General features: G+C 48.7%; 1 protein-coding gene and 2 long non-coding RNA genes across 11 annotated transcripts in view; 1 reads left to right on the forward strand and 2 right to left on the reverse strand.

Moving 5' to 3' along the window:
- Window positions 1-5,404: 5,404 nt before the first annotated feature.
- Window positions 5,405-16,057, reverse strand: LOC118993617 (uncharacterized). Its single transcript, XR_005067890.1, has 2 exons — window positions 15,751-16,057; window positions 5,405-6,888 (listed from the first exon to the last, which is right to left on the reverse strand). It is a non-coding gene; the product is annotated as an uncharacterized LOC118993617 (long non-coding RNA).
- LOC118993619 (uncharacterized) lies at window positions 11,726-15,183 on the reverse strand. The gene is made up of 2 exons (XR_005067891.1): window positions 15,023-15,183; window positions 11,726-12,269 (listed from the first exon to the last, which is right to left on the reverse strand). It is a non-coding gene; the product is annotated as an uncharacterized LOC118993619 (long non-coding RNA).
- MEIS2 (Meis homeobox 2) overlaps window positions 13,655-23,487 on the forward strand; it is a 199,619-nt gene continuing 189,786 nt past the window's right edge. For 4 of the 9 annotated variants that reach the window (XM_037056109.1, XM_037056111.1, XM_037056113.1 and 1 more), the window contains exons 1-6: window positions 15,528-15,725; window positions 17,033-17,265; window positions 18,774-18,915; window positions 19,644-19,694; window positions 20,602-20,652; window positions 21,473-21,622. In XM_037056109.1, the coding sequence (XP_036912004.1) occupies window positions 15,714-15,725; window positions 17,033-17,265; window positions 18,774-18,915; window positions 19,644-19,694; window positions 20,602-20,652; window positions 21,473-21,622 (639 nt within the window). In that variant the 5' untranslated portion in view covers window positions 15,528-15,713. Of the gene's footprint in view, window positions 14,132-15,527; window positions 15,726-16,180; window positions 16,271-17,032; window positions 17,266-18,773; window positions 18,916-19,643; window positions 19,695-20,601; window positions 20,653-21,472; window positions 21,623-23,487 lie in introns of those variants that run through there. The other 5 variants (XM_037056110.1, XM_037056114.1, XM_037056116.1 and 2 more) reach the window with 3 other exon arrangements.

Here is a 23,487-nt window from a genome sequence, read left to right on the forward strand (position 1 = left end):
CACCAATTTGAAAGGATCTGGAAGGCTAAAATGTCATTGGACTGAGGCCGACTTCTCTTTGCTAGGACTCAGTTCTGACCCATGGAAGCCTCTTTGCTCAGAGCTCTCCAATCCACTCAGCCTCTTCAAGGCACCCACAGTAACCTAGGCATATTTCTGCCTTTGTTTTTTTTTTTTAAATATTTTATTTATTTATCTTTTTAGAGGGGAAGGGAAGGAGAAAGGAAAGAAACATCAATGTATGGTTGCTTCGCATGCATCCCCTGCAGGGAACTGGCCCCTGCCGGAAACTGGCCTGCAACCCAAGCATGTGCCCTGACTGGGAATCGAACCGCGATCGTGTGGTTCGCAGGCCCGTGATCAATCCACTGAGCTACACCAGCCAGGGGTGCCTTTGTTTTTATAAGAGTCCGTTCCCACACCTCCCTGTGTTCTCACTCTGCGAACCCATTGAAACAGACAATATATTTAATTAATATGTTAGCAGCCGTGCGTTTCTGGAGAGTATTACAAGCTTAGTGAAAACCTGTTTGAACGATTGAATGAGAGCGGGAATTAACGGTTTCCCCGACACTGTAAGCATTATCAAGCTGCAGACGTCCGTGGGCAGGAGTTTGGTGTCCGGGTTCTGCAGCAGTTCACAGCACAGTTGCGTATTCTAGAGAATTCTAAAGTTCATATTCAATCTGCACTGCTCATCCCAAAATCAGTTTTTATTTGAAAATTAACTTCGGTGTACCCTGTATGTCTTAGGAACATTATGATGCCTCCGGGTAAAACTTCCAATTATATGTTCATAAATTTGTTTTTAACCTGTCAAGCATGCGTTGCTGCTCCTGTAACATACCTATTCTATTCTTAGTGAAATCACTGGATTCCAAATCACAATAACAGGCTTTATTTCAGCAATGATGTAGCAGAGACAGATCCAGTGCTACAAGGAAAGATGCCTATCTCCCGCGCCTCTGCCTCTGACTGATGTAACTTTTTCCAACATCTATGACAGAGGCGTCCCCCTCCTCCCCCATCTGAGCTGCCTAACACGCTGCTGTGGAAAGAACAGTGAACCGAGAGCTGCTCGTGCGGGGACTGGGTCCCACAGTTGTTACTATCTCGAGTTAATTAGACTTTGAATTCATACCTTAATCACTGGGCCTCCATTTCCTCATATATAAAATGAGGAGGTTGAAGCAGATAACAACTACCTCAGAAAATAACTCAAAGTGCTGTTTGTTAAGCCTTTCCTGTATGCAAACAATAACAACAAACAAACAAACAACTGTGCTTTGTGCTTTACACACATTATCTCACTTAATTTTAATCTTCCAAACCACTTTAGAAGGTGTATCAATCAAGGTCCAGTGGAGTAATTTGAGGAGTGCTTCATAGAGAAACTATATTAAAAAGGTGTGAGCAGGGTATTAGGAACCCATAAGAGGAGGGCAGTGCCCCAAGGCTAGTAATGGAGAGGGAAGTGGTTGCCTGAACCCCGAGAGAGCTCTGTGAAGAGGACTGCTCAAGCTGTGGCTGGGGTGCAGCCAGCCCACACACCCTGCGATCAATACTCAGAGCTCAATCTCTTCATTCTGGAAAAACCCAACAGAAAGCAAGGACCAGGGGAGCATTCTGGCACCATCCACACCAGCACCAGGACCGTAGGGCAGGTTGGGAATGAGTGAAGAGTGGATCTGGAGGGGTCAACAGAACATACCCAGTAACACTGAGTACAGTTATTCTGATTTTACACATGAGATTACTGAGGTTCAAAGAGGTTAACTGGCTTACTTAAGATCACACAATTAGCAGGGAATTGCACCGGGATTCAGCCCCTTTCTGTCAAAGTCCAGAGCCTGGGCTCCTGACTGCTCCTCAGACCAGAGCACCTTTTTGTCCTCCTGGGGTTAGAAACAGCCTCAGAAGTGATCCAATTTAACCTTCCCCACTGAGAGGTGCTTGAAAGAGATCTTTTCACTTTAGGGTACGAGCCTTTTAGAGACTTCATGCCCCTCTGAAAAGCTAGTGTGCTCGCTCTGTGTGGTCCTTCTTCCTGTTCCCATACTTATGGTTTATATCCTGACATATAATTTTGATTTACAACTTTTAGTGAGACACTGGAAAGGACAAAGTTGTGAGACAGTCCCAAGGAGAGAATAGCATTATTTTATTACCCAAAATTTTTTTAAAATGGTTTTTTTTCTGACATGCCCTCTACATTAAGCACAATTAAAAGACTTTTCTTTTTCAAAAAGCAAACTAGTGTGTAGTGTGCAGAATGAAGAAGGGAATAAACTGACGACTGGATTGTTCTATTTCATGTGGGAGAATTAGGGCACAGCCCAAAACTATGCTACAGGTGTTCTGGGAGACTGGGGAAGGAGTGAGCGGACCACAAGATGTTTCCTTGAAGTGAAACTAAACACCAGTATTAAATATATTCTTCAAAATCCCTGTGAGAGCCCTTAAGATAAGAAAAGGAAAGGAAACTCTCACAGAGTGAGTAGTCAGATGTAGTTAATTATTCCTCGAGCAAGAATTAAATTTGCTTAAGAAGGAAGCCTATAGTAATTATCTGAGGTCAAGGGGCCCATCCCCAATCTGTCGGCTCCTCTGTCAAATAGAGATAAAAAGTCCTACTCAGGACTCTTAATAACAGAGAGCTCTTCCCTTACAAACACGTCCTGACCTACAAACAAGCTGTGATCCCATAAAGTCTGTACCTCAGTTGTTGGGGATGTGAAACAAATCATAGGAACAGACAATGGGGTGTGGACTGACTGGCAGGGGAGGCGGGGCAGGGGAGAGCGACAGCGGGGGCGGGGGGGGGGAAGGTGGGACAACTCTAAGTGAACAACAGTTTAAAAAGAGAAAGAAAGCAAGCAATTCTTTACAAGCCAGGCTATTATAAACTGTAGCTTAGGGCTGGTCCAGCCCTCAACGCCCATTTAAATCCAGAACCTGATTCAACCAGACTTGCAAATGCACTTCCTGGTATGAAGCAAGAAGGGAAGTGACAATACTGGGAACTTGGCCCAGCCCCATCACGGGTCAGGTCCCGAGCCTGGCCTGTTCTCACCGCCTCGCAGAGGTCACAGCTCGAGCGCCTTCAGGATCCGGGCGAGAACGGCACGTCCCATCTCGGGCAGCCTGCAGTGGGGCCTGTGTAGGCCATCTCCGTCGCTAATCGGACTCGAGGAAGCTGCTGTGGGTGAACAGCCAGATGTGCCTCACACTGGGTTCAGATCCCCTCCCCCGCCTTTTTTTTTTTTTTACACCAGAATAGATGTTTTATCCTTTATTCCACCTTTTAAGGTAGAACCGTTCCATTTTTGTTCTGATTTTTTGATAGACTTCCCAATTTTAGCAGAATGGGTACCCATGAGTGAGGAGGGGCTATGAGTGAAGAAAAGGGCATTTCAATTACTTTTCGATTACTTTTACTTATCAACAAGACCTGAGATAATACTCTTGGGAGAAAAAGTTTACTGTGGTGTTCATTTTTAACTAGCTGGTTCATCATAAGAAATCTCAAAAAATAAAAATAACAAACCCTGGTATCCTCTTTTCCAAGAAAAGTGATTTTCCTGAGCAGTTTTTAGATGGCTTTATACTGACTCCTCAGCAGCTTCATGGTGTCTTGGTAGGAGTGAGTGAAAATGGGGTTGGGGTGGGGTGAGGGGAAGGGAATTCCAGGGGCCTACGGAGGACCCATGCTGAGAGATCCCTCTCCTCAGAAAAGTCCTCTGTGTGTAAAAGCCAACTCATACCTCACGAGAGATTGGAAGGTAAAAGGGGGTGACATTTAGGCCCTCCAAAAATAAAGAAGTGGTGAATTTACCACAAATTCACTTCCAGATAGCTTTGACTTAGTAATTTTCCGGACTGGAAAACTGAAAATAGGGGCAAAGTGGCATCTAATAAACCTGTTTTTTAGGATAACTGGGTATTGTGGAGGGGAGGTGGAGGAGAAGGACGGTAAGAAGGGGGAAAGAGGCGGGGGGGGGGGGAAGGAAAGGGGAGGGGGAGAGAGGGAAACTCTGCCAGTTAACTTCATAGCCACATGAATCCACCCACTCTGAGCTTCTGTTGTTGCTTTGTTTATGCAAAGTTAGCAGGGCTGAGACAGAGTGAAAGAGCTGTGAGATTCACGCTGAAGAAGGCAAAAATAATTTTTTAAATGTAAATGAAACTTAAGCAAGCGCGCGCTGGCGCCCCCCGCCCCCACCAGCCCCCAGGCTCGCGCTCCTCCGGGGCAGGGCCATCACCGCCTGCAGACTTTGAAATAAAAACACGCCGAGGGGCGGCGGGTGGGGGCCCAGCAGCAGCGGGGAGCGTTGTCGGTGACCGAAGGAGCTCTGGCGAATATCAGGTTCGGATTAGTGACAACTCAGAAGTCACGCCGGCGGTGGGGGGAGGGGAGTTGGCCCAGGTCTGCGAACTCCGCGGAAGAGACCGCGGCTTCCCCTGGCGCCGGGCGGGGCCGGGCGGACCCCGGCGGGACCTCTGTCCCGGCGCGGGCGAGGCCCGCGGCGCTGACACCCCGCCCAGAAACGGAGTTTGTCCGCGATCATAAAATGGGAATTGATTATTCCAGCCACCATTGATTAGGGAAGAATGCTTACTGCAGCAGCGGGGGAAAGGTTAAGAGGAAATTTACCTTCTTCCTAGGTGACATAAAGTCATTAGGTAAATGAGATATTCACACAGGAGTCCTAAAAGGTCATGCCCAATTTTTATTTGTCGCCCGAGGAGTGAACCTGCAGCCTGGTTCGGCTCGGGGCGAGGACCCTGCTCTGCGGACCTGGAGGACCCGCAGGACCAGAGCGCTCCCGCCTCTCCGGGCAGCGGCGAGGGTGCCGGCGGGGTACCGTCTGGGGAGGACCGCACCGGACGTGGCGGGGATCCTGGGACCCCGGGACCCCGAGCTCCGCGCCTCCAGCCCGATTCGCGTCCGTTTCGGGATAAACCCGCGCGCCCGTGTGTCCCTCTGGGGGTCTGCGCTGGGCGTCCGCCCGCGTCTCCTCCGTTCCAGTCGCCCGCCAGCCAAGGGGTGTCGGGCAGAGGCAGGCAATTAAAACCCCTTACCGGACTGGAGCGGGCCACGTTTCCCAGAGTGAAAGTGGTTTTTTTTTTTTTTTTGAGAGGAGGGAAGAGAGGTATTTATGCACATATTTATCCCTCTAATTATAGGAATTAATCCTCTTATGACTAAAAGGTAACGTGGAAGGACGTCCCTTTGATGTGGAAAAGCATCATTTGTGACTCACATTCAGACTGATTAAGGAATAATTGTTGTTAAACGCTTTACAAGAGGAGTGTTTAATTGAGGGGCATTTGTAATTTTACGGCTTAGTACAAAATTAAACGTAATTAAAAACTCAGAAGTTCCAACTGATTTTTCCAATTATTTTTATTGTCTGAGCTAATTGTTACACAAGGGTATCACTTCTCCCCAAAGGCATTTAAAAGGAAAAAAAAGGCTACCATACTTTTTCCAAATATTGGCCAAGAAGATTCAGAACTTTGCCCACGTCCAGGCCAGGTGAGGGGCAGTCCCCACTTGCCCTCCCTGGGTCCCCGCCTTGGACCGCCGCCCCCGCCTCCCGCCCCCGGCTGTAATGAGGGTTTCAGCCGCTCTCGCTCCTTGCTCTGAGTCGCTGCAACACCTTGGGTTGTGCAGAAGTGATGGCAGTTCTCTTCTGCAGATCGTTACGGCAAAACTGGAAAGTATCTGGAGAAGGCTGATGAATTTCTTGAAGTAACACTTGTCATTCGTGGTGCAGAGATTTTTTTAAAAACTAAGTAAACGCAGCTCTCTGGGGGCGATCCCTGGATACCTCTGTCCCCGAGTGTGTGGCAAGAGGCAGGTACCACGAAAACACGCACAGGAGATTTTTCTAGTCCTGCACACAGAGACATACAGATGCACACAGGAAACTTTTGCTGCTTTTTTTGGGTAAAGGCAAGGGTGTGCGTGAACAGCCTTCTCCCTTGGGTTCTGGATATCTTTTTATTTTCTGATGCTGGGATTGTAGGCATAAAGCCAAGCGATCGTTGTGTGTGTCGATTCTCTTAATTTCCAAAAAAGATTTATTTAAATACATTAAAAGCTGTATAAAAGGTGCCTCAGTGTTATGGAAATGAAAACACATTTCCATAACACTCACTCAGAAGTGGCCCTGTCTCTCCTATCAGACTTAGAGGGAATCTTGGGGGGAGGGGGGACATAAAATTAGGCAGAATGTGAATTTATAAATTTCAATTAGTCTAGACAGAGAGTGTGGAGCAATGGAATGTTTGTGTTTCAAAAAATGTCTTTCATTTTTCGGTGATTTTTAGCACAGCGCCTATCCTACAATTTAGGATTCGGTGGATTCAAGCCTTCTACCAGAGCTTCCGCCCACCTCCCATTAAATAAACGATCGCCTCTGATCGGATGTGCCAGGTGAAAATGGGTGGAATTAAAACTGTCAATTCTGCTTCCAACTTGTGTCTTTCGATGGAGTTCAAAGCTTTAAAAGGTAAAACCTTTCATTCATGTGTATTATTTCTTTTTCTCCTATCACGGCTTTTAAGGAAAAAGAAAAGAAAAGGTAATTAAATCTCCAAGTTCATTTTCCCTGGAAGACTTCGGTTTTCCAGGTAACCTGACGACGGGCCCTGACCCGGGTGGGAACGTCCGTGCAAAGCAACCCGGTTGGCAGGAGTGCGGCCAAGGAGGTGCAGTGAAGTCCGGCCTTTCTGCTTCTCCACCACAGTGATGCATTTGCAGCTGAGATGTGGATGCTTAAACCTGAAGCTTTCCAAGTGTTTGGAGAAAAGGCTGGAGTAGGCAGAGTTGAGAAGAAAGGAGGAAGGCTCCCTTTGAAAGTTACAAATGGTGGAAAAGACCTGTAAACCGATGTGGGAAATTGAGTAATAGGGGCAGTGCACACTTTAGCTCAGGCAGAGGTTGCTGAATCCTTTGAAGAAACTGACACGGATTTTCCAGAGATGGGAGGAAAGAGAGAGCTGCAGTGAGGGTGGGGGAACCCTAGGGTGGGCACTTTATGTAAATGAGTAAATCTGAACCAAAGCACAAATCTAGAACAGTATTGACAGCGTAACTACATGTTTGAACACTGCACTCTCAGACACTTAACCGAGGAGGCAATAAAAAAATTCAACTACGATATTTCAAATAATCGACATTGATGTTTTGATACATCATTTTTATACTCTGAATCGATCTATCACTCTGGGGCTGGTCAGTTTGAAATCAAAGTGGGCTGCAATTATTTGCACCTTGGCTAATGATGAGCCAGTAACAGTTCTCCATTAATCACACCTGTGCTGTGCTTCTTCAGCGTGGTGGTGGGGGTGAGGCGCTGGAGGGAACGAACCAGGGATTGCGTCATCCTCCCGCCCCCTCCTTTCTATTCTATTTCTGAGAAAGGGAGGCGGTGGGGAGGATTTCAGAATTAGGAAGGGGTCTCCAGGGATCACAAACATTGCAAGGCTGAAGTCCCCTCACTGCCAGTAGTCACTGACTGGGTTTGTATCTGGGATATGGCCCTCACTTTTTGCAAGGTCAGAGCTAAACTTCAAAATTTGCAGAAATAAAGTTACATGAACCTAATTCTCCCCCAGGCCTCATGCTCCATATTCTTTCCTCTGTTTTCAAGAAACTGATGGAAGCAATGTGCTCAACGGGAGGACCAGAGCGTTCTCTAAGTTCTCTAAGGCTCAGAGGATGCGTGCCTGTGTGTGTGTGTGTGTGTGTGTGTGTGTGTGTGAGTGAGAGAGAGAGAGAGAGAGAGAGAGAGAGAGAGAGAGAGAGAACATCTAAAACACTCAGTGGAATTGAATCTCTTCTTTGCCTCATACCCCCTGGCCGCTCCCCACATACCCTTGAGGGTTTACGGGCTAGGGTTCTTTTTTTTAAAACTGTTGTGTTGTTGTTGTTTTTTTAAGTCACAAATAAGTAGACAAATCCCTGTGAGAAAAGAGTGTGGATGCTTGTTGGCGCCGCATCCTCAGGCGTGCGTTTCCGAGTCCCTGACTTTTGGGCTTTCTCCTCTTTGCCCTGTGGATTTTCCAGTGAGCTTTCTTCCACTTTTTTCCAACTTCTCATCAAAGTTGTTGTGTCAGTGGTGGTTGGGGTGGGAAAGGGAGAGAGGATAAAGCTAGTTCATGTTTTAAAAGAAAAAGGTATTCTGGACAGGCCCAGGACAAAAACTGGAGCAGTCTATTGTGGGGTGCGGATACCGCGGGCAGGACCTGAGAGGGCCTGGGGAAGGCAGGTGCACCCACGCCAGTTCTCTCCCGGAGGTCTGGCGTCGCGTGGTGCTGTTCCCACCCCCCGTGTAGCCCGGATCCCTCCTCAAACTCGCCCTGAGACTTGGCCTCTGGACCTAAAACTTAGCTGGGCTCCACTAGCTGGGCTTCCAGAGTCTGATTTCTTTCCTCCAAACTTCACAAATGCAGTTTTAAGACCCTCCATTCCACCACCAGCTGAGATACTGACACTGAAGCAACACTTTCATAAACATTAAGATGCTGATCAAAGGCAATAGTTGTGAGTGATTCACGCTGAGCGAAGGTGGGAGCTCCAAAGGGTATCACCCAGTTCCCCGGCTATGGGCCTCTGACCGTGTTGTTCCAAGCCGTTGGCGCTGGAAGTGAGGGTGAAGTTAGGGAAGGAGCAAGAGGAAGAGAGAAAAGGGGACGGGGTCGCGGGAGAGACAGGAGAAAGAGGAGGAGAGGGAGAAAGAGGAAGGAAGGGAGGGAGGAAGAGAGCGCGGGAAGGAGCCAGAGACTTTGAGAGCGAGCGCACGTCGCATTTGGAGCCCCGCCAGATAGCGCTAGAGGGCTATTTATTGAAATACTTGCCTTCTGCGAGATGGTAAAGCAGCTAAAATGGAAAGAAATAATAAGAGAGAGTAAAAGCAAAAAAAAAAAAACCTGCAATGATTCCACTCTATCTTATTTAGGAAGATAAATTGCGGGGTGTTCTATTCCTATTTATTGGGAATGGGAAATATATGGTAGAAAGCCTAAGTGGAGAAAGGACCAAAGAACAAACTAACAAAGGCCCCCTTCCCTCTCCGAATACAGATTAGGTCGAGGATGAGTAAAGTTAACAGGTAAGGAAGTGGAATTACTCCTCGTCCAACTTCCTGAGCTGTTGGTTATGCTGGAGGGAAGGTCAAAAACAGTTCACAGGGATGAGCTAGGTTTGGAGGGAAGAGGGTAGATGGCTGCAAGGGGGTGAGGAAGGAGAGGCAAACACGTTATTGGAAACGCCAAATAAAATATATATCAAAAATTCCAACTGTCATCCAGCAGGTCTGGAGCAGAAGACAGCCCCTCAGCCTTCATCCCTGGGATGCTGGGCGCGGGGCTGTTTCTGCAGGGTGGCAATCAAGCTCCTTGAATAACAATTTATAAATGCTCTGTAAAACTTGGAGGGAAAAGCTGGGCAATAAAAATCCACTGCACTCAGAACTCAAACGACAGTGAAGCAGATGAAGAGAGAAGAGCTACTGACCGAAGTGGAGTCCAAGCAGAGAGAAAGGATAACATATTTTGGTCCTTTGTACTTGCTCAGGTCGGTAATGCAGGAAAGAAAACTTTCAAATAATACTCTACTTTAAAGTATGGATTTGGTTTTATTCTGAACCCCCTGGCATCTCACATAACTAGCTTCTCATTTTAAAATTGCACTTGCCTTTACCTGAAGGTGTTTTTTTGAATCAAAGTAATAATGAATATTTTTCTTCCAAACCACCCAACAGAACCTCCACAAATAAAAAAAATTAACCTGATAGAGTCCTTAAAATCTGCTTAATCTAAAATATTTCAATTTAAAACATTAATTAAAGTTACAAATATAATTAAGGTTAGAATGATTTGCTCCTCTAGCAAGGAATCAATTGTTCTAACTGTTGTAAGCAGACAAAAACGGCTTTAAATCCGGATATTTAATACACAAATCAGCTAACACTTCAGACCTCACTGTTCTAGGAATTTGGAGTTATTTGTGCTGAGGACCCATGACTTTCCAGGAGGAAAAAAAAAGTGGAAAGAGACAGGCGCATAGGCTTCTTAAGGAAAATGGACAAATTCATCTAAAAATGGAGTCTAGGTTCACGAAACTCATTTCAAATTAAATACTCTCCATAAAGCCAATGCCTTTTAAAGTTAAAATTAAATATAGCGAGATTCAATTATTCTTTTAAAATCTTGACTGTTATCTATAATAGCATCCCATGTTGAGACAAAAAAAGGAAAGGAAAAATGGAAAAGAGGCAGTTCTCAAAGGCCTTGGGGAAGCTTCAATAAGAAAGGTGATTAAAAACAGACTCTTAGGTTTGAGAGGCCTGATTCTCCCTCCCGCTCGCCCCTGTCCGACCAAGGTCCCCTCCCTTTCACCTCTTTCTAATGCAGTGCCCCCACCCCCACTCCAGAGCTAAGTAGACGGTTTGGGATTCTGAAGAAATAGGTTTCAGCATCCATATTTGTTCTGGGGCACTAGTAAAATGCGATTTGTAGAGGGTCTTTAGCCTTCTGATTGTCTTCGAATTGTTTTTACTGAAACAGATCTTTTGCACTTAATGTGTCCCCACGCAGCTGGACAGCTCCTCTCGGACACTGAGAACTCTAACCCCAAAATGACCCCAATTTGACACCGAAAGATGAAATTTTACCGCCTGTTAAAACCATTTCTAGCCTGGGCAAAAGGAGCTGACTGTTGACGGAGGTGTGTGCCGCCTCCTGCGACCCCCATCTCAGGCCTGTCTCCAGGCCAGCCCCACCTACTTTTCCTTTGCCCCAAATGTTGGCGAGCAGATGAGCATCGCAGCCTGGGTGAGGGTGCGGCGGCTGAGAACCGAGCATCAGCAACGTACTACCAGGCTAGACGTCAGAAAGTGCTTGCACCCGACTGCTCTGCAATCGCTTCCATTGGCCTGCAGTGTTGACAGTGGGGGGGTGACCAGGAAATTCTGAAATATTTTTCAGCCCTCTTTACAAAACATCAGCAAATTGGTGATTAAAAGTAATAGTCTTTTGAATTAATCAGGCTGATCAAGAACCGGCACCCCAATCACCTTCAGCATGGGTTTGTGTGTGATCCACCGCACTGTGATGCTATTTGAAACTAACAGTTTCATAAGTGACGTGCATCTAGGTAAGTGAAATCTCTTTAAATTGCAAGAAATTCGGGTTTCTCCATTTAGGTAATCAGTGAATTTTTAAATGCCACACATTTCCTCCAGTAGGGTGTTACTTTTAACACTCTCAGACTTCCTAACTAACATCTTTGGAGTTAAAGATTGTTTTATATTTCTGAACGGTATCTCAAAATGTCCTTTTTCTCTCTCCTTCCTACATCAAGCTAGGTTTGGGTCTGTTGTTTGCTTTATTGTATTCAATACAATGGAAAAGAAGTTACAGACTATGAGTGAGAGAGGGGAGAGGGAGAAAGAGGAAGGGGGAGAGAGAGAGAGTTAGTTCCCAGGTTAAAATGCCTCCTGCAGCACCCAAATGATGAAAATAGATTTTAAACTTTTTTCTCTTCTAAAACCCAAGATTATCACGGAGTAACCAACCAATTATTAGATTAACAACTGTTTGAAAATGTAGAAATTATCTATAGGTCTAAATTGTTTTTATTCGGATGCACTGCCTTACAAGAAATGGGGTTTTTTAAATATATACTTTTGCAGTTTTTTTTAAATAGACACTGTAGGGATGCCAACTCCACAGCATCACTGTGAGAAAAAAAAGCGGTGGTAAAAGAAGCAGAAGGGAGCAGCGGTTGGATCTTTCAGCTCTGCGATGCAGAGGTTCAGTTCGAAGTTACTCTTTACAAAAGAAGCGCTTATCAAGGAAATTGAGTTTCTTTTTCAAAAAACAGAATTATATAACAATAATCCCATTGGCGACAATAAATACGCAATAATGAAAAAACAATTAAAAGAATAAAAACTGAAAAAAAGAGTATAAACTTTTCAGCTAGCGGCGCTGCAGGGAAACTTGGATCCACCAATTTCAAAACCTCTCTGCAAAGTCCAAAACGATCCTCAGCGAGACCACACTGTTTGTTTTCCGGCTCTCATCCTTCCCGCCCCGGCTAAACTGAATTCGCGTGACTGTCGCTCGAAATAAAATGCTGGAAGGCAACTTTTTCCTTTTCTTTTGCGTCTTCTTTTCTTTGTTACTCACCTTTTCTTATATGTCGAGGAGAAACTCAGTAACAAATAAGGATGCTTTTAATCTTGGAGTTTCTTCTAGGAAAAAAAAAAAAAAAAGAGGCGGTGGAGGGGGAAGAACCCTTCCCCCAGCCTGCAGGTTTTCGTACCCGTAAGCTCTCGCAGGCTTGAAGCCGGGCACTAGGGTGGCTGAAAACCTGGGATAATCCTCCTTTCCAAAACTCCGCGCGCCCGGCAGTCCCTTCTCAGGCCACACTGGCAAACCCCTCGCAGTCCGCAGCCCCGCTCCCTGGCGTCGCACCGCCCTGGCTTCTGCCAGGCCTTCCGCACTATCTTTATATGTGAGGGCCGGTTTCCCACAGACATCATTGTTATGATGGCTCATTTAATCAAACTGTTTAATTGCTCTGGTAATCACTATCATCATCACAGGTGCTCAATCATTCATCATTTTTGGAGGGCTTTATTGACCTCCGGAGCTCATTCCCCAGCCCTATTAAAACGGGGCCAAATTTCTCCGACTCCACTTGGACTCTGCAGGCTGCGATCTAAGCCCAGTTGAGTGTAGCCCGAAAGAAGCTTACAGTGAAGCAGAGACGGTGGAAAGAGGGCAAAAACAAACAAACAAACAAATGGTCCACCCGCCCTTCTCTCTCTCTCTCCCTCCAGCGCCCTCCGCCCCCCCCTCCCACCCACACACGAGATTCTCACTGTGCCCTCCATCCCCCGGGAAGTCAGGTCAAAGCCGCGCGGTGGATATGCTACTTTCTACTCTCCAGAACGGGTTCAAAGTTGGAGAGGGACGCGGCTGTTGAGGAAAAAGTCTGTTTTCGATTCTCTGTGCGGGGGACCAGAAACGCAGGCGAGAGTGAGGAGTTGGGAAGAGGGCTCACTCCAAGCGAGCGCAAGGCCGGGCTGCTGGGCTGCCGGTAGCCGTAGGGGCGGCGGGGTTTGCTCAGTTGCGCGCGCTGGGTGACCGTAGCTCCGCCCCCATCTCTGGCTCCCGGTGATTGACGCGCGGCCGCCTGGAAACCCGAGGCGCGGAGGTGCAGTTCTGGCTGCGTGCAGCGCCGGCCAACCGTTGGGCGAGACTCTGGCCAGAACTACTTCGTACACAAATGATTGGGGATAGTTACCTTGCCTTTCCTGCACTCTCCTTTTCCTTTTTGGAAAAGTTCATTCCGAGTAGACCCTATCTTCCCGATCCCACGAAACTGCCCAGTGTAATTAACACAGCCATTAGCTGTTGTTACGGCGCCGAAGCCTCTGCGCCCCGGGTAACCACAACAAAGCTGGGCGGGGAATGCCGGCCAATCCTCCTCGCCTGACATCCTCTCTCTCCCTCTCTTTCTACCGTGCTCCCCAGCTCTAAGTGAGATCCAGTTTAAAGGCGCGCGCGCGCGCGCGAGCACGCACACGCGCGCTCTCTCTCTCTCTCTCTCTCTCTCTGTCACACACACACACACACACACACACACACACACACACACACACATCCCCCTTGGCGAAATCCAACATCAAACACCTAAACGACTCCCTCCCCATTTCCTCCCACCCGATTCCGCCGAGGCCCCCAAAGACTCTCCATGGTGGCCCTTGTTCGCATCGCGTGGAGAAAACGCTCTCTGAGTTAAGCTGGTTTCTTCTTGTCCTGGAAAAAAAATGAATGCTGACAAAGGTCCTGGATCTGCACAGGAAAGAAAGTACCACTTACAAGGAAAAAAAAAAAAACCCCCACCACCTCAAGCCCGGCGGTGGTACCGTCTGCAGAGCCTGCTGCCCTTGGATATTAGGAGAAAGCCTTCGGGCCGCGGCACTCGGCTGGCAGAAGAGTAGGGGCCCGCGGAATTAAAAGGAACAAAAGCAAGAGCGCCACGCCAAACGTCCCCAACACGACCCCGTCAGGCATGAGCCCGGCGTGATGGGAAAATAAACTAGAAGTAAGTTTCTTTTTTTAAAAATTAAAAGATCTGAGGCTGTACCGTACTTTCCCTGTGGTTTTCTGCAGTTTTCCTCTCTGCACTCTCCCTGTCCTCTTCATATTCTCTCCCTCTCTCCCTCGCTCTCTCTCCCTCTTCCCTCTCTCACGCGCGCGCGCGTACATAAACACTCTCTCCCCCTCTCTCCCTCTCCCTCTCCCCCCCTTCCCACCCCCAGCCGTCCCCGCGGAGGAGCAGGCTTGCTGATTTGCTCGGGTTCGCTCGGCTCCTGCCTCCCCTCCCCCCCGCCCCCCCAGCCTGGGCAGTCCGACCGCACTCGCTGCATATCAGAGGCTCGGCGCGGCGCGCTCCTCCTCGCTCCCGCTCCCCACTCCCGGGATGTGTCTCCGCCGCACGACGGGCTATGGCCACCACGACTTCCGGGTTCCGTCATTTCGTTCTCCCGCCGCCGACCCGCGCCGCCAAACTGAGGCTCTTCTATAAGCCAGGCAGCAGCCAACCTGCCAACACCTACTGACACTCACTCATCTCCCAGAGAGAAAGAGAGCGTGAGAGAGCGAGCGCGAGAGAGCGAGCACGAGTGAGAGCGAGCGAGCGAGAAAGAGAGAGAGGGAGAGACAAAATACCAGCCAGGAAAGGGGGGGAAGAAAGTCCAATTTTTGCAAACTATTCTTTTTTTTTCTTGATTCCCCCACCCCTGCTTTCTTTGACCGATACTTTAAAGAGAGAGGAGCATATTATAGATACTGCGGGGGCAAAGCTAAGAGAGGGGGGAGGGGGGAGGAAAAATTCAAGAAGCAGAAACCCCTCGCGGAGTTTTGCTGGAAGAAAAAAAAAAGGGTCTGAAAGAATCCTCCTCTTCATCATCATCAACCATCATTCATTCACTACCTTGACATTCCGGGCTTTGATTGACAGCTGGAGTGGCAAAAAGCCATGAAACACGACAGTTCGGTTACATGTGGGCTGCTGACGGGCCGCTCGTAACCTTCAGTTCGGGGGCTTGACAATTTTTTTCTTCTTTTCCTTTTTTTTTTTCCAACTGAGGGGAAGAGAAGAGAAAGAGGGGGAAAGGAGGACCGAAGAGAAGGAGGAGGGGAGGGGGGAGGAGGAGGAGGTGGAGGAGGAGGAGGAAGATCAGGAGGAGGAGAAAGAAGAGGAAAAAAGAGAAAAAGAAGAAATATCACAGGAAAAAAAAACTCTTCGTTGTCTTGCCTGGGCTTTTTTTTTCCTTCCCTAAAAAATAACATATTGGAGAATTGGGAGAAGTTTCCTGGGTTTGGACAAAAAAAAAAAAAGGAATCTTCAGCCTAGATCACTTTCTTATCCGGACTGGGATATTAAATATACGACACATCCAGGAGTTTATTGGAGCGCAGACTGATGGCGCAAANAACTCTTCGTTGTCTTGCCTGGGCTTTTTTTTTTCCTTCCCTAAAAAATAACATATTGGAGAATTGGGAGAAGTTTCCTGGGTTTGGACAAAAAAAAAAAAAAGGAATCTTCAGCCTAGATCACTTTCTTATCCGGACTGGGATATTAAATATACGACACATCCAGGAGTTTATTGGAGCGCAGACTGATGGCGCAAAGGGTAGGTTTAAATCTCCAACACTTACCTAGATATAAATCCTCTCCTAAGAGGGGCCTGTCCCGATGCTTCCTCTCCCTTCAACGCTGCTGCTGCTGCTCGCTGCTTGATGATGGCGGCCAGTATTTTAAAAAATAGCAGCAAAATTATTCATCGGCTTCTTTCCCCCCCGTGCCTCTGCGTGTGTGCGAGTGTGTGTGCGTGCGTGTGTGCGTGTCTGGACGCGCGTGTTCCAGCGCTGTGCGAGCGGGCGGGCGGCGAGTGCGTGTGAGTGGTGTGTGTGTGCGTGTGCAATTGTTACACGCTTTCGCCTCGCTCCAGCTCTTACCCCGAGCAGCGCGATTCCCCCGGTTCTCCTGCTGCCGCCGCTGCCGCCGCTGCTCCCGCGGCTCTGGGCGGGCACCGGCTGCGTAGGAGCCGCCGCCGGGGCCGCCGCTGGGGCCGCGCTGCCGCAGCCGCTGCGCCGCCGCCTAGACTAGCCTGGGCTGCTTGTTTTGTCTCTGAAATTGACAAGGACGCAGGGAATCAGCTGCTAAATAATGTTTCTGGTAACTTTCACGTTATTCCCCCCCACCCCCACCCTCAGCTCCCTGCCCCCGGGGAGGCACTGGCCCCAGTCTTCCCTCGTCCTCGGCGTTCTCGTCCTGATTATTAACGTTTTTCTTCTCTTTATTTTGTTTCATTTCGCCTTTTGATTTATTGGATCCTCTGGAGGAGGCGAAGGGGGGTTAGGGGTGGGATCGGGGCTTCCTCCTCACACTAACTCCACTTCTCCCTCGGTTGGCTCGCCGGGGTTCTGCTGCCTGCAGCCTGAGCGGGACCTCCGGCACCCCCTGGGTCCCCGGCCTCATCGCCCCCTCTCCCTGCTCTAAATGCTGCTCAGGGTTCAGACTTTCTCATTTTTGTATTTAAGAACGTTTTCCCCAACTTTCAACTCTGTCGTTTCGGCTGATTTGGTGTCTGTGTGTTCAACTCGTGCTCGGTACTTTTCTCCTTTCTGACTTTGTTTTTATTTTTCTCTTCTCTTCTCTTCTCTTCTCTTCTCTTCTCTTCTCTTCTCTTCTCTTCTCTTCTCTTCTCTTCTCTTCTCTTCTCTTCTCTTCTCTTCTCTTCTCCTCTCTTCTCCCCCCCCACGCTGCCTCCCCCCTCCTCTCTCTCATCTTCCCTTCGGGTTGTTCCCCCTCTCTCACCTCTATTCCTTTCCCCAATTCTCTCCTTGCTCTTTCTCCTTGCTTCTTTTTCTATTTCCCCTCTGCTTTCCTCGCCCTCTTACCTCCCGCGCCCCTCTCCCCTTTGCCGGGCTCTGACAGTACGATGAGCTGCCCCATTACGGCGGGATGGACGGAGTAGGGGTACCTGCTTCCATGTACGGAGACCCTCACGCGCCGCGGCCGATCCCACCGGTTCACCACCTGAACCACGGGCCGCCGCTCCACGCCACGCAGCACTACGGCGCGCACGCCCCGCACCCCAATGTCATGCCGGCCAGCATGGGATCCGCTGTCAACGACGCTTTGAAGCGGGACAAGGACGCGATCTATGGGTAACCCCCACCCCCACCCCTGACCCGGCGTACTTTTTGTCAGTGTGAGTTCGAGTGTGTGTTTGTCTCTGGGGGGGAATTGAGGAGATGAACGGCTAAGTGGGGAGTTACTTCTGCCTGTAGAAGGGGGCACCGCTTGCCTTAAGAAAGGACAGTGCAGGGAGCCTGTTCTGCCCCTTGGGTGTAAGTCCCCAGAAGGTATGGCTTCCTTCACCCCAGGCCCTGTCACTCCGGACCCCACAACCCGGAATGACTGAGTCTTCAGAATCTTGCCAAGGCCTTCTCCCCAAGGACGAGATTCCTGGCCAAAGGACGCAGAGCTGGTCCTTCCAGGCGCCCTAAGAGAGGCCTTGACGAAGGAGAAAGTTTCCTGCCGATGAGGAGCAACTTTTTTTTCTCTTGTGTTTCCTACCGAGAATCTGGGAGTCACTAAGTACAGCTTGAACTGGGATCAGGGCTGCTTCTGTCGGCCAGGAAGTCCTAATCACCCACTTCTTAATTCTCTGTAAATAAAGGGGGCAGACCTTGAAGTGCAGCCGGGTGGAAGGGGCTGCTGCTTGCAAAAAGCGGCTCTTGGGGGGAGTGAGGGAGCTGGCTGGAAATTATTTTATATTCTGAGAGCACTCGGCGAGGAATGGGGGTGCACCGTCCAAACGCGTACCACTCGGGCTCTCCCAGCTGAGGGTAGGTGGGGAAGGCTGAGGGATGCCGAGGGGAGGGGACAGTCCGTCAACAGCAATTGAGCCTGAAGCCAGAGGCCGCAAGCATCCCGGAGAGTAGCTAAACCGCCCGGAGGAACACAAAGGGCAGGCGCGCACGCACGCTTTCAAGTTTTAACACTCGATTTACTTATTTTTGCCTATGGAGAAATGCGTCTTTGGAAGGCAGCTCTTGGGCGTTCAAGATTCCTATTACTTTGGCCCCCACCCGGGGTTTTACTAGAAGTAGAGCAAACAAGTTTATAAGGCCAGGGGGTGGAGGGGTTAGAAGAGCCTTCTCTCCGATTTAGGAAATACCACCTCGGGTGTGTATGAAGGTGAAGACTTTGGCTGAAATGCCCACTACAATGCGGGGTCCAGGCAATTTCTTTTTAATTTCACAGAGTGCTCCTTTCTTGGGAGGTCAGGACTGGGTCTCTGGGGTTGGTTCGGCGGCCTCTGTGGCCTGAGGAGTGGGTCTGGAAGCACTCCAGGCCCCAGCCTGCCTGAGTTTCTTGGACGTTTCATTACGTTCCAGCGGAGGCTCTTTTTACTTGGCGGGCTAAAGGGTCCGGGGGCTTCTCCCAGCAGATCCGAGGGACTCCTGAGCCGAGGGAAAGAGCCAGGCCGTTTTTCCTTTCTCTTTCTGGCCCAGGCTCGGCTGGCTGAGGAAGGGTTGTCAAGTGTGGTGCGTGCCTGTTGTGTTAAAGAAGGAATCCGAACCCTCCAAACTTGTTGATTACAGTTCTTGCTCCTTCCCCTCTGCACCCCGTCTCCGTGTGTGTGTCTCTGCTGGGCGCTGCCCGTTAGGCACCCGTTGTTTCCTCTGTTAGCTCTGGTCTTTGAGAAGTGCGAGCTGGCGACCTGCACTCCCCGGGAACCCGGAGTGGCCGGCGGAGACGTCTGCTCCTCCGACTCCTTCAACGAGGACATCGCGGTCTTCGCCAAGCAGGTCCACCCTTCTTGACCCACTCACCCTGCGGCAGCCCCATCACCCCCCTCCCCTTCCCTCTGAGCGTTACATGAAAGAGGAGGAAAAGGCAGGGACACCCGATCTGTTCCTCCGGCCCAGTCCGCGGTCTACGCCTCCTCCCCATCCCTGAGCCTGGAGGCGAATTGGAAGCGGAGATAAATATGGGTGTTTGTTTTCCCCCCCCAGCCAGGAATACAGGGCCTCGACCCTCGAATTAAAACTGACCTGCTCCTAATCTGGGGCTTGGCCTTTTCCCCTGCCTGCAGCTACTTGAACAAGAATTGGGGACAAGGGCTGTTAGGGACCCGAAAGTGCCCCGGAGGGAAGGAAGCTGGGCGCCTCTCCGGGCGGTCCGCGCCGGGCGCAGAGGTGAGGGAGGCTGAGAGCCTGGGCCCCCTTGGACGACACAATAGGGGAGCACTGAGGCCTAGAGCTCGGCCCTGGGTTCCCGGCTACAGTTCAGCGGTTCTAGGGACCCCTTCATGGGGCCAGGGCCAGAAGGCCCTGAATGTTTTTCAGCTGATGCCACTAATTTAAGGCACTCGCTTGTTTCATATAGTGTTTTACCAAAAGCCCCTCTCCCCTTCTCTGTCACTGCCGGTCCCTCCACCATCCCCCCTCATACACTAGTATGTGACAGGGTTTGGGTTTTTCCCCCCCTTTTAAATGGAGTGATCATTCATGCCGATTTACCCTGCTTCTTACAGGTTCGTGCCGAAAAGCCACTTTTTTCCTCAAATCCAGAGCTGGACAATTTGGTAAGGCTTACTGTTTCTTCCCTTGGGCCCCCTCCCTTGCCCAGAAGCATCCACTTTCTCCCGGAGCTCCGGGGGAGTATGAGCAGAGCCCTCCTTTGAAACTCTAGTGAGACTGGGAGGAAGGGACTTAGCTTAGAGCCCCGGCCAGGGAGACAGCAGTGAGGGGCGGATGGACGCCGGGTCGAGCCGAGCCCCAGGAGGCACCGAGCCCGGACGCAGCGCCGAGCGCCGGAGTAGGGGACGGTCCCAGGTCTCGGCCCCGGGAGTGAGAGAAGTGAGCTCTTTCCTCTCTTTGCTGGGCAGGCGTAGAGCCTCCGGCAGCCAACCCGAAAGAAATGAGGCTCCTCGGAGGGCGGGCCGGGGAGTCTGGGGTGAGTGAGGGGCAGGCCAGCGCAGGCCACTTTTAGGTGCGATTCTTTTGCTAATTTGCACGATTTCAATATTAAAAGTACTTAAATCCGCTTTCAAAGGCCCTGCTTCACCATTCATCTTGAGTATTTCCTTCTTTACTAAGGACGGATTTCGCTGGGTGTGCGGTTCTAAAAAGCTTTCTCTCTCCTGAGAAGAGACTTAAAAAAAAAAAAAAAATTGGCCTGAGGTCGAGGAAGGGGACGGTTAAAGAGGGCCCAGGCAGAGAAAGCAGGCCTGGCCTTAGGAAAGCCGTTCTTACCTACGGCTTACTGAATACCAGGAGCAAAGATATCAAATGCTTCGGCTCCAGTTGAGTCAGATTCCTAGCCCGTGGCCAATGAGGCAGAGCTGATCAGTAATCACTTGGTTTTTCTGATTTCTCCAAGGGTGGGTTTTGCCTGGTCACTTGCCTGCTTCTTCTCCGCGGCCCAATTCCCTCACCACCGCTGCCCCCCAAGTCATCGTCTTAACTCCACACTCTAAACTTTTCTTTCAGATGATACAAGCAATACAAGTACTAAGGTTTCATCTTTTGGAGTTAGAAAAGGTAAGCAGGAAATGACACTCCCGCTCTCATGTGGACTTCCCTCTCCTAGTGGTGTTGGGATTTTTTTGTTTGTTTGTTTGTTTTTAAACAAACCTCCAGTCTGAGGGATTGAACACCTGGAGATTTTAAACAACACTTTACCAAGTTCTTCCTTCAAATTGCTCCTCATCCCAGGGTCTCAGAGGATGGGTGAATTGGGACAGCCCTGCCTTTTAAAGTAGCCCCCCCCCCCCACCGCCTTTATTTCCCCAGGCATTCAGGATTATTTTGAAATGCAGCAAACCATTTGTGTTACTGGACATTCAGCCTGCTGTGTCTCTATTAGCTCAGCTCACCCTCGGCTCTAAGCATGCAATAGGTGCAGGCAGAGGGAATCATCCATGCTGGGGTGCCTTTACATTGCTCTGCAGCTCAATCACTTCCCCCTGGAAACATGCAAACCTCCTAGCTTATTGAATCGCAAATGCTAATGCTCTTCCCAGTTCCAGCGTTCTAACACGTTGATGTTATCATCAAATCGGATTTTCTTCTCTGGACTCCCAGTCTAAACCCAGTTATTTCCAGGGCTGTTTCTTTTCTCTTCATTGTAACTTGTTGCTCAGGGAAGTCTCTGGAGAATAATATCTGCTACAACAATTGCTCTATTGTTTCCTTGACTTCAGCTATTATACCTGTTAATTAGTCTTAGTTTGGAAGACACTGCCCTGTTGCTCTTTCCAAATGGAACCTTGCAGCTTGATGTTCTTTCCCTTTAAAAAATGAAACAAAACAATAACAACAACAACCCCAGCTGAACCCTCCATCCTAACCCTCCTCCTAGGTCCACGAACTGTGTGATAACTTCTGCCACCGGTACATTAGCTGTTTGAAGGGGAAAATGCCCATCGACCTCGTCATCGATGAAAGAGATGGCAGCTCCAAGTCAGATCACGAAGAACTTTCAGGCTCCTCCACAAACCTCGCCGACCACGTAAGTCTATGAGCCTTTGGTGTTCTTTTAAGGCCCCTGGGCAAAGCAGTTCTTTCTTTCTTTCTTTTTTTTTTTAAACTTGTAACATTTAGCCCCATTTCTTTTTAAATGATTTGGTCTCTTTGGAGGTCTTCTCCCTTGCCTGATAACTCTGCCATACTCTTCCTCTTCATTTCCCCTTTCTTAGAGCTCCCTCCTTATTTATGTTGAAAACAACAACAACAACAACAAAAGACTCCGGGAGTTGATAGAGTGATTTGTGCTCTTAATGTGTAAAGTTTCCTGGGTTTGGTGACTTGAGTGTTAGCAAATTGTCTGATATGGTGACCGCTGCCTTTTCTGCTTTCTCAGCTCTGTGCAATCAGTGCAGCAGAAAGAGAGAGAGAGAGAGAGAGAGAGAGAGAGAGAGAGAGAGAGAGAAAGAGAAGACAGCTAGCTGGCCAGGGAGGGGGAGAGAAGGCTGAGGGAAAAGAGAGAAATGGGGAGGGGGACTGATTTCTCTGTCTCTCACAGAGATGACAATCCTAAGAATTATTGGCACTCTTGCAGTGCATTTGAAATAAAAGAAGGAGTGAACACTTTACAATTCTCAGAGCTTTTGCTCTATAGAAACTTATTGCCAGAATATGGACTTATTGCCAAATGCCTGAAGCATCTTCATAATAAAAGACAGTAACCTCGATGAAACAATTATTAACAATGTATTCCAGAAAGCTGAGGGGAATTGCGATTGAGTAACCATAGGTTAGTGGTTGAGTTTTAACACTGTAACAGTTGGTGAACAAGGACGGAAAGTGTAGTAAGAAACGACTGTGGATATCAGGCCAGGAAGGGAGGTTTCTTTCTATTCTCTCTGTTTTTAATCCTATTTTGGAACTGATCTAGTAAGTCTGATGCTTAAAAAAAAAAGCATATGTAGTGAGACTGAAAATTTGAAAAAGAAGCAAAGAGAAGAAGGATTGCAGCTGGTAGGAAAGGCAAGAGTGGCGAGGTTAAAGAGTGGGTGTGAACAGCAGTGTATTTATAGGAACTCATGCCTGGTTGTTTATAGATTGCATTCAGTTGAACTCACAACCTAAAGGATATAGGCTGTAGTCTAATGACTTGGTGGTGGAAATATTAATTCAACACTCTGCGAAGTTCAACAGACATTGAGGCTTGAAGGCAGTTTGTATCACCAGCACCCCCACCACCATTCTTATCCCTGAGTGTTGAGAGGAATGAGTTGAAATGCATTAAGAATAAACCTTCTGTGAGGTTCTCCATCCCCAAGCTCAACACCAAAAATTTTGAAAATATGCAGTCATAGATTTTAATTCTCAGCCTGTGTGCTGTATAAAAAGACAGTCTAAGGGCAAAAGTTTAAAAAGGAAAAGAGAAGAAACTGTTGGTCCTGGATATTTAGTCCTGAGACAATGTAAATACTATAGTGTTGAAAGAGCCTGTGCCTCTCTGGACCCTTGGCTCTTCCCGTCAGGATGGGGGAAGACTTCGGGAGCTCCTTTGCATATTGAGTGCATGACCTGAAATCCAAAGGGTGCGGCGGGAGCTATGGAAAGTTTATTTGCTGATATGCAGCCTTGAGATGTGTGGTCGTGGTCCACAAGGTGTGACACTACCTTAGAAATATTTGTTGTTGTTGTTGTTCTTTATTTATATTTATTTTCATTTTTCATTGCTTCCCATTTTAAATTCATACGCATTTTACATTATTGGGGAAATGGGAAGGGATCCAGTTGCCTGGTCTGTAGAATGAGAGGTTCACTGTTGTCTGCAGCCAAAGAGCTTTTCTCGTGACATTTCTAGGGGTCTTGACTGCTTGGTTTTCTAGAACAGTTTCTTGGTGACTAGTTTTTCAAGTGAAT

Source organism: Sturnira hondurensis, unplaced genomic scaffold, assembly GCF_014824575.4.
Source record: "Sturnira hondurensis isolate 20B ecotype Veracruz unplaced genomic scaffold, ASM1482457v3 Scaffold0008782, whole genome shotgun sequence".
In the NCBI taxonomy this organism is placed as follows: domain Eukaryota; kingdom Metazoa; phylum Chordata; class Mammalia; order Chiroptera; family Phyllostomidae; genus Sturnira; species Sturnira hondurensis.